Genomic DNA, 15,899 nt, shown 5'->3' with positions numbered 1-15,899 from the left:
TGATCTAAATAATGTTCTTATGAAGCATCTCTTGTGGGAGGTTGCATTGTTACTTTGGTAGTGCAGCACTTGGTTGGTGTGGGTAGTTTTATGATACACTTGTGTTTTTATTTTGCCATCATTGCCTCTGCTAATGAGGATATCCAGGAAGAATAACACATTGTCATTTTCTTATTCCTTTACAAATTTTCTTTCTTTTAAGATGTTGCCATCCATAACAGTTGAAGGAATTTCCTAATATATTGTGTTCAGGATTGGGGATTAAACCCCAACCCTAAGTGGGTTTTCCCTACAATGGGATTTTCCCATGTATTTTAACTGGAAAAGTATAAAAGCTGGACTGAAAAAGTCAGCACCCTCTTCGTCTTCGGTCCGACTTAAGCATGGTATATAAAATCATACATTGCAATGTCCTACCTGTCAATGAATACTTCAGCTTTAACCATAACAACACAAGAGCACACAACAGATACAAACTCAAAGTAAACCGCACCAAACTTGATTGCAGGAAATACGACTTCAGCAATAGAGTGGTCAATGTCTGGAATACTCTACCCGACTCTGTAGTCTCTTCCCCAAACCCCAAAAACTTTAACCTTAGACTGTCTACTATTGACCTCACCCCTTTCCTAAGAGGTCTGTAGGGGCGTGCATAAGCGCACCAACGTGCCTACCGTCCCTGTCCTATTGTTTCTCTTATTCTTTTATTTTTCTTATATGTACCCATTTCATATATTCACAACTATGTATACACTTGTACTTATTATCTTGTAAACAATTGACAAATCAAATAAATAAATAAATAAATAAACCATACCTATGTACTGCAAATTCATTGACAACATCCATTTTCCTCTTTGAGTTCATGGGGACCTAACCCTAACCCTAGGTGGGTTTTCCTTCCGTTGGGATTTTCCCACATATTTTTTCTGGAAAAGTGGAAAAGGTCGACTGAAAATGTCAGCACCCTCCTAAACATACCTATTGTTGTTGTTCGCCGGCAGCTGGTGCAGACAGCAGCAGAATCGGACAGTGAGGAAGAAAAGGGACCAATCAGAGAGTCTAGAGGGGACTTGGATGAGGGTCCTATGACTGATGCAGGGATGGGGCCAGGACCATCTGGGAGTGGGGTGCTGCCTTTGGAGCCTTTGGAGTCTCGCAGCTGCGAAGCAGAGGACCCATGGGAGCCTGTTCCCAGTGCACGTGTGCACAGAGCTGCTAGAAGGCAAGAAGAGCTGAAACAAAAGGGGGACTTGGGAGTAAGACTGGGAGGTGATTGCCACTCCCATAAGGGATACAAGTCAGACCTAAATGATGAGACGTTTGCAGGAAGCAAAGTAGTTTGATTGGTTCCAGGTCATCATAGAAGCTCTGTATACTTTGGTTGGTTTTTACTTGTACTTTGGTGGGTTTCTTTTATAGTTAATGGGATACTTCTGTTTTTGGCAGCATTCCACAGAACTGAATGGTGTGTGCTTATCTTGGGGGGACTGTTTAAAATTAGCTCCGGCTGGATATGAAAGCAATTCTCAGTGTTGCAATAAAATAGGCTTTGCTTTTAACACAAGTTCATGATTAATTGTGATTTATGAAGTCTGGGTCAGAATACCTATGTGCTGAAAATTCATTGGCAACAGCCATTTTTCTCTTTGAGTTCATGGGGACCTAACCCTAGGTGGGTTTTCCTTCCAATGGGATTTTCTCATGTATTTTACCCGTGAAGCAGTATGAGAAAGTATTTAGAAAAGTATTATTTCAATTTACAGGACTTACTTAAGCTTATGTAGCTATTAGCTATTACCCAATTTATATGTTGCAAGCTTTACTCAAATATATAGAATCTGCTGGACATCAATATAATGACCTATGAACTAGATATTACTGATAACAAATGTACTGTAAAGGGTGGCAACTGATGGTAACAGATGATGTAAGATAATACCATATATGGTGAATGTATTAAGGCAGAGGTCTCCCACCTTGGCCCCTTTAAACCTGGAGGACTTCAACTCCCAGACTTCCCCAACTAGCTTTGCTGCCTGGTGAATTCTGGGAGTTGAAGTCCTCCAGGCTTAAAGGGGCCAAGGTTGGAGACCCCTGTATTAAGGTAAACAGTTATGGAAACTTTTATCTTCTTTGTTATGAAACTTCTCCTTTTCTTATTATAATATAGCGTGCTCAGCTAAATAAGAGAAACGCCCTGAGGAAAGTTAGGGTCGTAAGCTCAATAAAAGTCAAACCTCCGGAATAGCCCCGGGTTCAGAATTTGTCATATTAATGCTCTGAACCTTTGCGCAAATAAACCTGTATTCTCCAACCCTTCGTGGTCTTGTGTCCTGAATTGGAAGCAGGATTTCCTGCAACACCTGGAAAGGTAAAAAAAAAAAAAAAGATGGACTGAAAAAGTCAGCACCTTCCTAGCCATACCTATGCACTGCAAATTCATTGGTGACATCCATTTTCCTCTTTGACTTCATGGGGACCTAATCCTAACCCTAAGTGGGTTTTTCCCTCCACTGGGATTTTCCCATGTATTTTACCTGGATATGTAGAAAAGGTGTACTCAAAAAATCAATACCTTCCTTATCATATCTATGACATCTATTTTGCTCTAGGAGTTCATGGGGACATAATCAGGGGTGGGCTTCAAAAAAATTAACAAGTGGTCTCTGCCCAGTTGCTGGGTGGGCATGGCCTAGTCAGGGTGGGGTTGGCCGGGCCAGCCAGGGGTGGGATTTGCCATTTCTCTGAACTGGCCATAAAATTAACAACCGGTTTGTCTTAACCAGTGCAAAGCGGTAGCATCCCACCCCTGGGCCTGTGTGCTCGGAAGCTTCTGATCCTCTTTGAATTTCAACTTTCGTACACACAGAAAAAGAAAACAATCAAACATTCCTTTCCAAGTATGTAGTGAAGATCACCAAGGAGAAATCTTTTCCTTCAGGTTACCAGCCTATATCTTAATGAAAGATATGTGAATAGCGGCCACTTTCAAACCTATTGAGGTGTCTTCTTTTGATTTTGTATGGAAGAAGTCAGAGGAAGAAGCAGAAAGAAGAAACAAAATGATTAGCAAACAATAAAAAAAGGCAGAAATATCAACTGCTTGCTAGAGAGGAATGTTACCTCTGTAGGTTTTATAGAAATTTGATGCATTTCCTTTTTATTTCATGCTGTTTCTTCTTTTTCCCACCTTAAGATTCATCTGCTCCATTCCATATTTAGACTGTGCTTCCATGAACCTCTGTAATGCATGATGATGATGATGATGATAGTACTTCATCACTGGAGGTTTTTAAGAAGACAAACCTTTGTCTCCTGCTTGAAATGTGCATAAAATATTGGCAGGGAGGAAAGCTTACCATCATAGAACCTACATATCTTTAAATAATAGTTTTTAAAAATAGTTTTAAAAAATAGTTAAAAACAAATGAAAATTATTAATAATGAACTGGTATTAACATAAGTGAGTATTATGTCTGAAATTTGTGAGGATCATAAATGTCACATTTTATTTCAGGAAGTATATCCTGTAGTTTTTTTTCCCCTTCTCTTTATTTTCATTATGCATATACACACATATAAATTTACATGTTTTTAGTCAAGCCATATATTCTATCAAGTTTATAAGGGACAAAACCTTGGAAAATATGTAACACATAAAGATAAATAACATGATAAATGTTATGCATTTTAAAAATCTCATGCAGTAAGAATTATTTCTAACCGTTCTTATTAGGAAATTAAAAAAGGAATTATATAAGTAAAACATTTAATATACAAACATCATCACTTTGAGAATTATACATTGATAAATATTTCCTGTTTTGTGTTTGGCTTGTTCAGTAAATCACGTAGGTTTTCTTACTGAACCCACAAATTATTTATGGATTTAAAATGATTGTACAATATTAGGGACACTTTACAATATGTTTTCCTCTGTAGTTTGCTGCTCTTCTGCGCTGTTCTGTTCCTCATCGAAAACTCTTTGCAGAGCAAGCTTCAAAGATGCTCTGGGCTGATCCTTTCCTCTCTTCTTCCTCCCCACTAAGAAATAAAGGAAAGGGTTGATGCTGCTGTTGAGAGCGGCACATTCTATCCCAATGGTCATGAGGAGGAGATTAGGGGAACCAAAATATTCAATGACATAAAAGACATCCATTGGGAGAGAAAAAAGGAGGAAGAAGAGGAGAGACAGCAGTAAGGCATTGAGCAGCTTCCTTTGACTGAGTTTCAGTTTAGATCTCATATGAATCAAGAGAGTCACAGTGGACACAACCATGAGAGGTGTACAAAGTAAACCATTCACAATCAGCTGGTAAAACAAAGGTGAACTTCCAAAGGCCCTGGTTTGGTGGAGAATGAAGTGCACCACAGAGAGCAGGAAGGAGAGGATCCAGATGAGGACACAAACAAGGATAGGCAAATATGGAGGACGATGGCAGCGATGCCAGAGAGGGAAGAGGACAGCCACACATCTGTCCAGGCTGATGGCTGTCAGAAGAAACTGGCTGGCAGAATAGGTGAAGAAGAAGAGCTCAAAAAATAAGTAGAAAAAGGTTTGGACAATGTCATTTCTTTTACCCAGAGTTGACACTGTCACAAATATGTCTGCCATAATGAGGGAGGTGAGGACTCCAAAATCAGCGATTGAGAGATTCAGGATGAAAGTGGTGAAAGAATTCCTCTTAATGCAATAGGCCAGGAGATAAATTGTCATTCCATTTCCCACCAGACCCAAAATACAAATAATGGCAAAAAATCCATAGAGAAGGTTTTGTGTTAAATTATCAAACGGTTGGTCATATGGGGAAGAAAAAATTTCTGATATTTTGGACATATTTGAAGCAATTTCCACAATTTTAGTATCATTGAAAAAAATGTTGACCGGTCTATATTCACTCCAAGTAACATAAACCATCCTGCTAATAGAAAGAAACCAAAGATAATCGGTCATTATTGCAGAAATACAGGACATACATGAATTCAGACACAGACAGACACAGTTACACACACACGTACTTTTTTTTACTTATACATATAAACATATGTCTGCTTTTTGACCATCTTTTTGACTGCAGCTCTAAAATCAATGTTTCTCATTTGGTTGGAGAATTGATACACTCAAACCCCAAATTTTCTCATCCTTTCACTCTTCCACTTTAAATGAATTTCAGGGGAATTCCCACCAACACCCATAGTCAGGCATTTTGGCTGAGGGCAGAGTCTAATATTATCATAACTATGGCACTCTCACAATATTTTACTTGTTTTATTTCTATCCCATCTTTCCTTCAGAATATCAACATTTTTTTCATTATGAAGTCCCCTCAATACCCCTCAAATTTCTCAAATGGGGATGAGCTGCTCTTCAGGGAACATTGCCTTTATTTACCCACTGTACTGAATCCAAAACCCCCAGTGGCTCTCTGGGGAATCTGTGGTGTCTGGACATTCACCCAACGTGGGTTAAGATCAAAGAGAACTTTCATCTTTCACAAGGGAACCTGCTTCAATAGTCACAATGGGCAGAACAGAACTGCAGTTTTCCTTTTGGAATATTATGTAACAATTGGACGGCTTCCTTTATTCCTGCAAAGAAAATACTTTATTTAGTATCATAATATACTTACTTGACTTCAGGCCAAATATTTAGCGGTAACGCATATGTCATTGTGGTGGGAAATATTTCTTTATCTAAGGACAAAATTATCATTAAGTCATGATTATGGCCAATAACATCATGCAGCAAAAATGCTAATTTGTTTTAGAAACTTTGTCCATGCAGGTAGGTAGTCATTAAGATACTACCAATCATTTAGTAATTCTTCCCTGCATCTGTGAGGGCAGGCAGCTCTCCATCTGGTCGACCACCTTTCCCAATACCTGAATGTTTTGGAACAGCATCGTCCAAGGCCTCTGGCCTTTCCAAAGAGAATGGAAGACATGCTATTTCTGTTGGACGGTCCCAGACCCAACTCCTCCTCCTAGAAACCTGACTCTGATCAGGCTAGGACACAAGAGCTTCACAAAACAGGAGAACCTGGAATATATATGTGTCTGTGTATGTATGGAATGAAGCTATTCTACCCATCCTTGCTTTTTCTTCATCTTCACAAACGCATATGGGCCTCCAGTAACATTTTTTTTTAAAGTTCTCTTCAAAGATAAAGAGGTTGGCTTTATGTCTTCAGCCCCACCCAAAAACAATCAATGTGTAAATATTTGTATATTCTCCATAAGGCTATTTAATAGATGACTTATTCCCTTCAGGAGCCATTTTGTGAATGCAGCCACTTAATTATTTTCAATATAGTTCACATACTGTTCCTACTTATTAAAAGATTAAATAGTTGCACCATTGTACCAAAAGTCTTGTTTGTTTTGTTGTAGAAATTCATATCGGTGATTAAGGTGGACAATCCAGAGCTCTGCAATTTAAGAGGAAATACAATTATCGGAATAAATAAAACTGGGCTTGACTTCTGATAATCAAAACGATTCATAAGTAGAATCCTGTTTCAGAGTCCCTACTTTTGTCCCATCCACTTAAAGCCTTTCTATCGATCAAACAATTAAAATGTATTTATGGCCCAACATCAAACATAAATTAAAAAAAAACATTCATCTAATCAGTATGGAAAAGGATTTAAATAATAATAATTGTGAGAAAATCTTTTAAAAGTTAGCAGCTAACAATAATATGAGCTGCAGCTCTTGATGAGAATTATGCAGGATTCTTAGAAGACTTCTGAGAAGTGACCACAGATGAGGTATTCATGGTCACCTCTTACAAAAACAGTTAGAACTATGAACAATTGGAAGGTTTAATTTTGATTGCCATTGTGTACATAAGGGATATTCTAACAGTATTTGTGAGACAGATTTTTTGCCTCCTGATTGTTGTGGTGGGAAAATAGGAACCAAGTCTATTAGATATATTCACTGCCTTGAAAATCTCTCTCTCTCTCTCTCTCTCTCTCTCTCTCTCTCTCTCACACACACACACACACACACACACACACACACACACCTAACTAGCTAGCTGTCTGTCTATCTAGTTATCTTCCGCCATCCATTCATAAGGCAGAAGTGGTAGTAAGATTTTCAATTGGCTGTAGGAATCTCTTTTTACCAAAAGTTTTTTATTTTATATTTACAATAAATCCATTTTTCCTTTAAACAGTGTGTCGACTAGGTACATATATCTTGTGCTAAAATTTATGTTTTAGTGCTTTTCTTACCAATATGACAATAATCACATTTCCTTTATAAGCCATTATCTCTTACATTTATCATATCTATATCAATATTCACTTATTTCTCTATGTATTCATCTGCTCAACTTTAGCTTGTTTTATTTTCCCACCATTGGTAAACTATATCCCATATCTTATAATATTCAGTTTCTTCTTTTTCTTTAATTACTAGTGTTAATCTATTCATCTCTGCACATTCAAATATTTGGCTGTAGGATTCTATGATATTGGCTGATAACATCCTAATGGTCCCCAAGTCCTTTCATGAAGTAAAAAAGAAAATGTACTTTGCAAATAACAATTACCACCATTCAAATGCTACCTTTATTGCTGACATACCTCGTGGTAATCACCGGAGGAATCTCCAGAGGAGAAAAGTGGATCTCTTTCATAATCTAAGGAAGACATTCTCCTTGGTCCGCAACTGATGCTGCTACAACTGGAGTAGAGAACTAGGTGGCCCAAGCTGCAAAACCTAGAGTAGAAAAACAGAAAACACTCTTAATATTCTTCTCTGACTTTTCCAAGTTAAAGTATTAGCACAACTATATTCTGAAAAAAGTGTGTAAACATGTTATCATAACACAGAAAAAGGAACAACCTAAAAAAAAAATACCTCACTGAAAAGCAGCCTAATCTGGATGTGACATTCATTTTTATTTGGGAAATATTTCATTTTTTTTCCTGAAAATGAAAAGAAAAATGAAATGAAGCAGACTGCTCTGCTGGTTTCTAAAATTGCTTAAGATTCTTAAATTTTCTGAAGGAAAATTCACCAGAAAATATATGAGCCTTCTCTTAATGCATCATCATTTCTTTCTATACTTTCTGAGCTCTTCTCAATATTATGATTTTTTTTTTTTAGAATGCATGACTTTAGGGTACCCCAGAGTTATTCAGAATAAGAGAGCTGGAAGGAACCTTGGAGATCTTCTAGTCAAACCCACTGCTCAAGCAGGTCACCGTATACCATTTCAGACAAATGGTTCTCCAATCTCTTCTTTAAAAACCTCCATTGATGGAGCACCCAGAGTGATGAAGGTCTTGAGAAAAACAAGCCATGTGTTGTGTGTATGATGCATTCCTGATATTAGCACAATTGAGAAAGTCCAGAAATATTTCACAAGAAGAGTTCTCCACTCTTCTACTCGTTGTAGAATACCTTATGCCACCAGACTTGAAATTCTAGAACTAGAAAACCTTGAATTACGCCGTCTTCGGTCTGACTTAAGCATGGTATATAAAATCATACATTGCAATGTCCTACCTGTCAATGAATACTTCAGCTTCAACCATAACAACACAAGAGCACACAATAGATACAAACTCAAAGTAAACCGCACCAAACTTGATTGCAGGAAATACGACTTCAGCAATAGAGTGGTCAATGTCTGGAATACTCTACCCGACTCTGTAGTTTCTTCCCCAAACCCCCAAAACTTTAACCTTAGACTGTCTACTATTGACCTCACCCCTTTCCTAAGAGGCCTGTAGGGGGCGTGCATAAGCGCACCATCGTGCCTACCGTCCCTGTCCTATTGTTTCTCTTATTCTTTTATTTTTCTTATATATGTACCCATTTCATGTATTCACAACTATGTATACACTTATACTTATTATCTTGTAAACAATTGGCAAATCAAAATAAATAAATAAAAAAAATAAATAAAAATAACAGAAGGAAAGAAACATGGTAGGGGCCATTATCAGATAGAAGAAGAAAGTCAAGTGGGGGCATGATGACATGGTTGAGAAATAGAAAATCAGGCATTGCAACAGGAAAGTGGGCATGTCTCTCAAGGATTATAAGTCAAGAAGATACCAACAGCAAGCGAGAGGGATACATCTCAGACCTATCTTTCCATGTACCCTAGAAACACCTGCTTGGCCAATTTTAGAAACAATTTAGTAGATTAAGATAAAATCTGTTGAATCCAGCGGGGCACTTATGAAGGTAGCAAGTTGAGTTATGGCATCTTTACCTATGCAACAATGCATTTACTTACTTACTAATTCAATTTTTTTAAAAAAAAAATATCTTTATTATACATTTTTCAAACATTTATACCACATTTCCATTTTTGAGAGCGCTTCAGCATCAGCTTCCTTCCTATTTACATTGCAATACTTTCGTTTTCATTTTCAATTCCTGGTATATTTCTTGAATATTTTTACATTTATATTTACCTTTTTATAATTTCGTATATATACATTTCCTGAAGCTCTTAAATAATTTTTATACATATTCTTTACCTTTCTCCTCTAGCCACTCATACCATATGTTCCAAATCTTATAATATTCTGTTTCCTCCTTATATTTTAACTCCATCATTAATTTATCCATCTCTTTTTAAACTTAAATTGTCCTTTATTATACCTAATAAGAATAATTCCAGTTTCCACTCAATTTGTTGCTTAATAATCTCCTCAAGCCATTTCTTTATCTTCATCCAGTACTTCTTTGCCTTTTGGCACTTCCACCACATGTGAAAAAAATGTTCCTTGTTTATGTTTGCACCTCCAGCGTGCCTACATCATTTTGTTCCCTAAGATAAGAGACATAGACATAAATATCTATAAACTATGGAAAAGAGTCAATCAGCAAACCAAAAAGACTTAGTCAATAATAAACAGCCCAGTCAAAGACCTTTGAAGACCACCTCCTCCAACACTAACAGGGCAAGCCACTAGATTATAAACTGAGCGCAAACCCCACTCCTTACCAGTACTGATGATGTTACCTAGTTTTGTTGTGATTTGCCGGCAGCTGGTGCGGACAGCAGAGGTATCGGACAGTGAGGACGAAAGGAACCAGTCAGGAGTCTGGCAAGGACTTGATGAGGGTCCTGCATCTGATGCAGGGATGGGGCCAGGACCATCTGAGAGTGGGGTGCTGCTTTCGGAGCTTTCAGAGCCTGGCAGCAACAAAGCAGAGGACCTCGGGAGCCTGTTCCCAGTGCATCTGTGCGCAGAGCTGCTAGAAGGAGAGAGTAGCTGAAGCAGCAGGGACGACTCAGGAGTAAGGCTGGGTGGTGATTGCCCCTCCCATAAGGGATAAAAGTCAGTCCTCAATGACGAAGAGCTTTGCAGGAAGCAGAGCAGTTCAGTAATCTCCGAGTCCTTCATGAAGCTCTGTACTCTGGTCGGTTTTTTCTAGGGTTTTGGGTAGGTTTATGTTAAGCCTTAATTGGATGTCTGTTTGTTGGCAAGCATTCTACAGCACTGAGAAGCATGCTCTTATCTGGAGGAACTGTGTATAATTAGTTTTGGCTGGGAATGTAGGTAATTCCCAGCATCACATTAAAATAGGTTTTACTTTTAAATTCAGTTTGTGTTTTATTAAGTTTGACAAAGACTGAGTCACAGAACAAGTTTGGGTAATGAAACATCTTTAGGAAAACAATCAATCTCAGAAAGCACAAAGGACTCCTCATATCTTTCTATTCTACAATTGAGAAGATGGAACCACTTGTTTCTGTAGGGTCTAAATTTAATCATAACTTTAAGAATTAAACCAATCTTTTGCAAATATTATACGGTCTTAATTTTTCCTTTTTCATAACTCCTTTAGTTTCTTTTGTTTTCCTCTGCTTCAATCAAAGTTACTTATATGGGTTTTTTCACTATACAATTACTGATAACTTTTTTTATTTGGTATATTTCACTAATAAAACACTTTTTCCAAAAGGCAAAACATTGACTGCTTTTTGAACCCTACATTTGAACAGCCATATTTTGATCCTTACGCCCACACTTTGAGGGACCCAGAGTGGTGGGCATCAGTAATCCCAACATAAAAGGTGCGACTAGCTCCATGTCTTTTCTATTGTCTTCTCCTTCCTGGAAAATCCTCCGAAATGTAACTTTGATGTTCTCTCTAGGTTGACTTCTCTTTTTTTCTCCCCAAAAGTATATTATTGGATTCACACTGCTATTCAGACAAGTCACTAAACTGTTCAGTTCTATATAGATTGGGATATCTTCAAATGATGCAACCATGGAAATGAAAGTGAAAGGAAGAGCAAATAGGAGGGAGATGATAAAAGTGATCAGGATAACTATTAAGAGAGTGTGCTTGGAAAATTGATCCATTTCACTGCAACCTTTAACAAAAAGAACCAAAAAGACAATTGTCGGAATGGAAGGGAAGACAACACAGGCACATGGAAGAGGTATAATGCTGTAAGTGAATTTTCACTGCACTCAGAACTGAAATGTAAAATGTGTATTGCCAAGAACAAGAAGGAAATGATTCACAGAAGAGCATACATAATTATGGAGAAATGTCCTGGCTGATATGAACAATGCCATTCCAGGAGGAGGAGACCTAAACACTGATTCAAGCTTATGGCAGTCAGTAGAAATTGACTAGCCATGTACATAAGCTAGAAAACCTGGAAATTGCCAGGAAAACAGGTTCTTCTATCAAAACTAAGGGAAAGAACCAGACTATCCTGGTTAGGAGAACCTCAAGATCAGCTATTGACAACTTCAAGACAAAGACAGTGAAAGGAGAGATTCTGCTGCTAAAGCCCAGGAGCCAGATAATCATCCTATCCCTACATGCCGAAATTGGAAATTATGAAAATGAATATATTAATAATGAAGATTATACAATAATAATAATCTGATTCTGATATGGTTACATCTGGGAATTCATTATCCACATGGGTCAGTTCTGATCCCAGGTTCATAGAGGGTATGGATAAGAAGTTAGGTCTGTGGTTTGGGCTATTGGTCTACTATTTTTGTCATGATTTATGCATTGCTGGCATAAGAGAAAAAAAGAGAGAGAGACAGAGATGAAATCAGTTTCCCTGCTGCATTGAACAAAGGATCTATCAGGTAATTGGATGCTATTGAAACAAAAATCTGTTCTAGCAAATGTAAAATGTCTAATAAATGAATCACATTTAGCCAATGTTGGCTGGTATCCAAGAACTCAGCAGAGTTGGAATATCTGAATGGATAACCAACAAGAAATCCAGTTTGTGAATTATGCTGAGAAACTGAAAAACACCACAAAGAAGGCAATGGCAAACTATTGTATCCTGTTGCCAAATCCACAGAGTACCCAGGAGTTGAATTTGATCCTGCAACAATATCCCTGGGACAAGCATATTTGCCTTCATTCGTAAGTTGAACTTGACTCAGAGGTGATTCTCTTTAATTAAATATAATACCAATAGCACTTAGACTTATATGCTGCTTCACAGTGCTTTATAGCCCTCTCTAAGCAGTTTACAGAGTCAGCATATTGCATCAACAATCTGGGTCTTCATTTTACTGACCCCAGAAGGATGGAAGGCTGAGCCAACCTTGAGTCGGTGAGAATATAATGGAAATACTTTTCCAAGGAGATCCTAAAAATGGATCACAATTTTTCCTGCCTGCCTCTCCTTCTATTTTCCTTCTACTTTCTGAATTATATAAATATTAAAACCCTTAAGTATCAAAGTGACATGCCCTTGTGATTGTTGTTGTTTTGGAGAAAAATGATGAGATTAAAGAAAACGTTGACTATGCATAATTTATACAAGTTTCCTAAATAATTGCTGCTTTCGATTGCCATAGGTTGGCCTTCGGGTGGAAAATGTTGTGGATGGAAGCAAAAGATAGCATAGTGTGTTGTAAAAGTCTAAAACTTTTCTTGAAGAAGCATTGTCGGAATGGGAGGTGTTGCATTAGGAGACATGGGAAATGGGGAAAAAATGGTGGGGGAAAAAGAACTATGCCACCTTCGGTCTGACATAAGCGTAGTACACAAAATTATCTGCTACAATGTCCTATCTGTCAGTGACCACTTCAGCGTCAATCACAACAATACACAAGCACAAAATAGATACAAACATAAGGTAAAATGCTCCAAACTTAATTGCAGAAAATAGGACTTCAGCAACAAAGTTGTCAATGCCTGGAATGCATTACCCGGCTCTGTGGTTTCTTCCCCAAACCCCCAAAACTTTAACCTTTTAGACTGTCTACTGTTGACCTCACCCCATTCCTAAGAGGTCTGTAAGGGGCGTGCATAAGCGCACCAATGTGCCTACTGTCCCTGTCCTAATGTCTCACTTTTATTCGTACCCATTTCATGTAATCATAATCATGTTCTAATTATACCTGTTATCTAATACATGCTTGACAAATAAATATAAATAAAATAAATAAAATAGGCATCAAAGAAGAAGGGACAGAACATCATGGAAAATATCAATGTGTTTACTAAGAGTTGTCAACAACTTAAGGGCACATAATCAATCAATCATATAGAGAAATTCCAGGTATAGGATGTATGCATAAATTCAAAGAGCACCTACCTTTTGATATCCAATTCTAGTGAGTTCTCCTATTTCAAGATGTCTTCACTGTAATCCCTGATCTGGCTTCAAACGAAATCCCCTCTTCTCCCAGAATTGTCAGCAAAGTGTAAACACAGAGATGGTCTTGGCTGAAAAAGAATGAGACATTGATTCTTCAAGACATTCCTTATAAAGCCATTAATTTTTGGACCATTAGTGTTTGGAAGTTCTTCTCAGCATGAAAAAATTATACCTTTTTAATGTTTAAATTACCATTAATGGGCAATTAAATTTCCTGTTTAAATTACCCTTAAGAAGTACCATTGTAAAAGAAAGAGAAGCAAGAAAAGGAAAAATTGGATTTCTCCTTTTCACCTTTTCCCTGGAGATGCCAGACACTAGAGACCACGGAGTGTGAAAGCAACAATGGTTTTTCTATACAGCTCAGGAAACAAAAATACTCTAGACATTCCGTTGAAATACTTTGATTAAGTTCTGTTCTGATGAAATCAAATTAGAAGGCATTGAGGGGGCTGCCATTGTTAGCCGAGGTGGTATTAGCAGAGGTGGTATTCAGCAGGTTCTGACCAGTTCTGCAGAACCGGTAGTGGAAATTTTGAGTAGTTCAGAGAGGCAGCAAATACCACCTCTGTCTGGCCCCGCCCCCATCTGTCATCTGCCTCCCATTGAGTCCCAGCTGATTGGCTGGGTCTTCTTTTGTTGCCCTGCACAGGAGAATGGAGCTGGAAAGCAGGTTAGTTGGGTGGGGAGGGAATGGGATTTTGCAGTAACCTTCCCCCTGGAGTGGGTGAGAATGGAGATTTTATAGTATCCTTACCCTGCTATGCCCACCAAGCCATGCCCACCAAGCCACGCCCACCAAGCCACGCCCACAGAACTGGTAGTAAACATTTTTGAATCTCACCACTGCCTTGAAGGTTCTCCAGATCAGGAAATAAGGCCTGCAAGATTCTGTTCATACAGCACATCTCCATAACATTTAGTTCTAGTCTTCCTTTTCATCTCCTTTTCTTGTACCTTGGTGAGTCAGGATGGACAGACGTTGGGACTTTTTCTATTTCTTTCCCAGGGCTCAGAATGAAAGCACCCCTACAGATGAAAAGGTTATAAAAAATATTAGAACGTGTAGAATTGGACAGGTTAATGATGGAACTTAAAGATAAAGAAGAAACAGAATATTACGCAACATGGGACGTATTGTACAAATGGTTAAATAACAGGTGCAGAGATTAGTAATTTAATAACAAAAGAAGATTAACAAAATAGAAATAAATGCAAGTATATAGATATATCTAAGAATATATACTGTAAGCAATATCACTATTGGACTGTAGGTGACTATAGATTAAAACTTATAGAGTGATAAATGTATAAAGTGTTATGGTAAAACTATGAAAACAAAAGTTATAATTATGATACTATGCATTTAAAAGAGACTACACTGTATGACGATGTGAATGATGGTTATAATTGGGGTGTATACCATGATGCGTGAAAGTCCCATGAAAAGGGACTTGATATAGGCAGTACACTGACATTGCAAAACTGGAAATGTGATGTGTAATAAAGGAAAATGTACAATAAAAATATTATTAAAAAAGAGAGAGAAGGCATCTGTCCTTTTTGCTTTTTTAACAGATTCTAAATGTGTCTCTCAATGCCAACACTTTTGCAGATTTGTCCTTTTTTTCCAAGGAAATTTGGCCACTATAATAATAAGGAAAAGGCGTCCTCAGGGTCGGATCAGCTCTTTCTCTGAGGTCCTTCAATATTGAGGTAACCTCCACCTGGGATGACTATCAACTGAAAAATTCAGTCCAATGGCTGATGCCACCTTCTTTGCAAGATATTTGTTTCTCCCTCCACACCAGTCCTCTTTCTCTAGGGAACTAGGAAGCAGAGGTGATATTCAACAGGTTCTGACCAGTTCTGGAGAACCGGTAGCAGAAATTTTGAGTAGTTCAGAGAACCGGCAAATAACGCTTCTGCGTGGAGATTTTACACATCATGCCCACCAAGCCATGCCCACAGAACTGGTAGTAAATAAATTTGAACCCCACCACTGCTGGGAAGGATGGACACTCATACCCCACCCAGGTATGGTTAAATCCAAAGGAGAACCCAAGAAAAAGCCAAGCTGAGATGGGTGCCGGAAAGGATTTTATTCCAGGATTGGAATAAAAACACCACTTTATTAAAGGTGTCAAAAGAAAGTGAGTTTCCATATACAGAATACACACTTTAAATATGCAAATGACAGTACAATGGTGGCTATACAGTAGCAAAATCCCAGTTTCCTATCATTCCTGAGGTAACTCCT

The 15,899-nt window shown here is 38.0% G+C and overlaps 1 protein-coding gene and 2 long non-coding RNA genes across 3 annotated transcripts in view; 1 reads left to right on the top strand and 2 right to left on the bottom strand.

Moving 5' to 3' along the window:
- The window catches only part of LOC148131562 (uncharacterized), a 67,719-nt gene that overhangs the window by 40,601 nt on the left and 11,219 nt on the right, over positions 1-15,899 (top strand). The gene's annotated exons all lie outside the window — the stretch shown is intronic.
- LOC148131563 (proto-oncogene Mas-like) lies at positions 3,495-4,919 on the bottom strand. Its single transcript, XM_087962225.1, has one exon. The coding sequence runs from the start codon at positions 4,838-4,840 to the stop codon at positions 3,923-3,925; it is 918 nt and encodes a 305-aa protein (XP_087818351.1). The 5' UTR covers positions 4,841-4,919; the 3' UTR covers positions 3,495-3,922.
- Positions 5,634-14,670, bottom strand: LOC113426449 (uncharacterized). The gene is made up of 5 exons (XR_015749062.1): positions 14,484-14,670; positions 13,577-13,707; positions 7,599-7,734; positions 6,368-6,431; positions 5,634-5,697 (listed from the first exon to the last, which is right to left on the bottom strand). It is a non-coding gene; the product is annotated as an uncharacterized LOC113426449 (long non-coding RNA).

This window comes from Notechis scutatus, chromosome 3 (genome assembly GCF_049901735.1).
Source record: "Notechis scutatus isolate UNSWTSFEM ecotype Mainland chromosome 3, rNotScu1.2, whole genome shotgun sequence".
NCBI classification, from domain to species: Eukaryota; Metazoa; Chordata; class Lepidosauria; order Squamata; family Elapidae; genus Notechis; species Notechis scutatus.
Note: the sequence above shows the minus strand (reverse complement) of the source record. Positions and strands in the feature narration are given on the sequence as shown.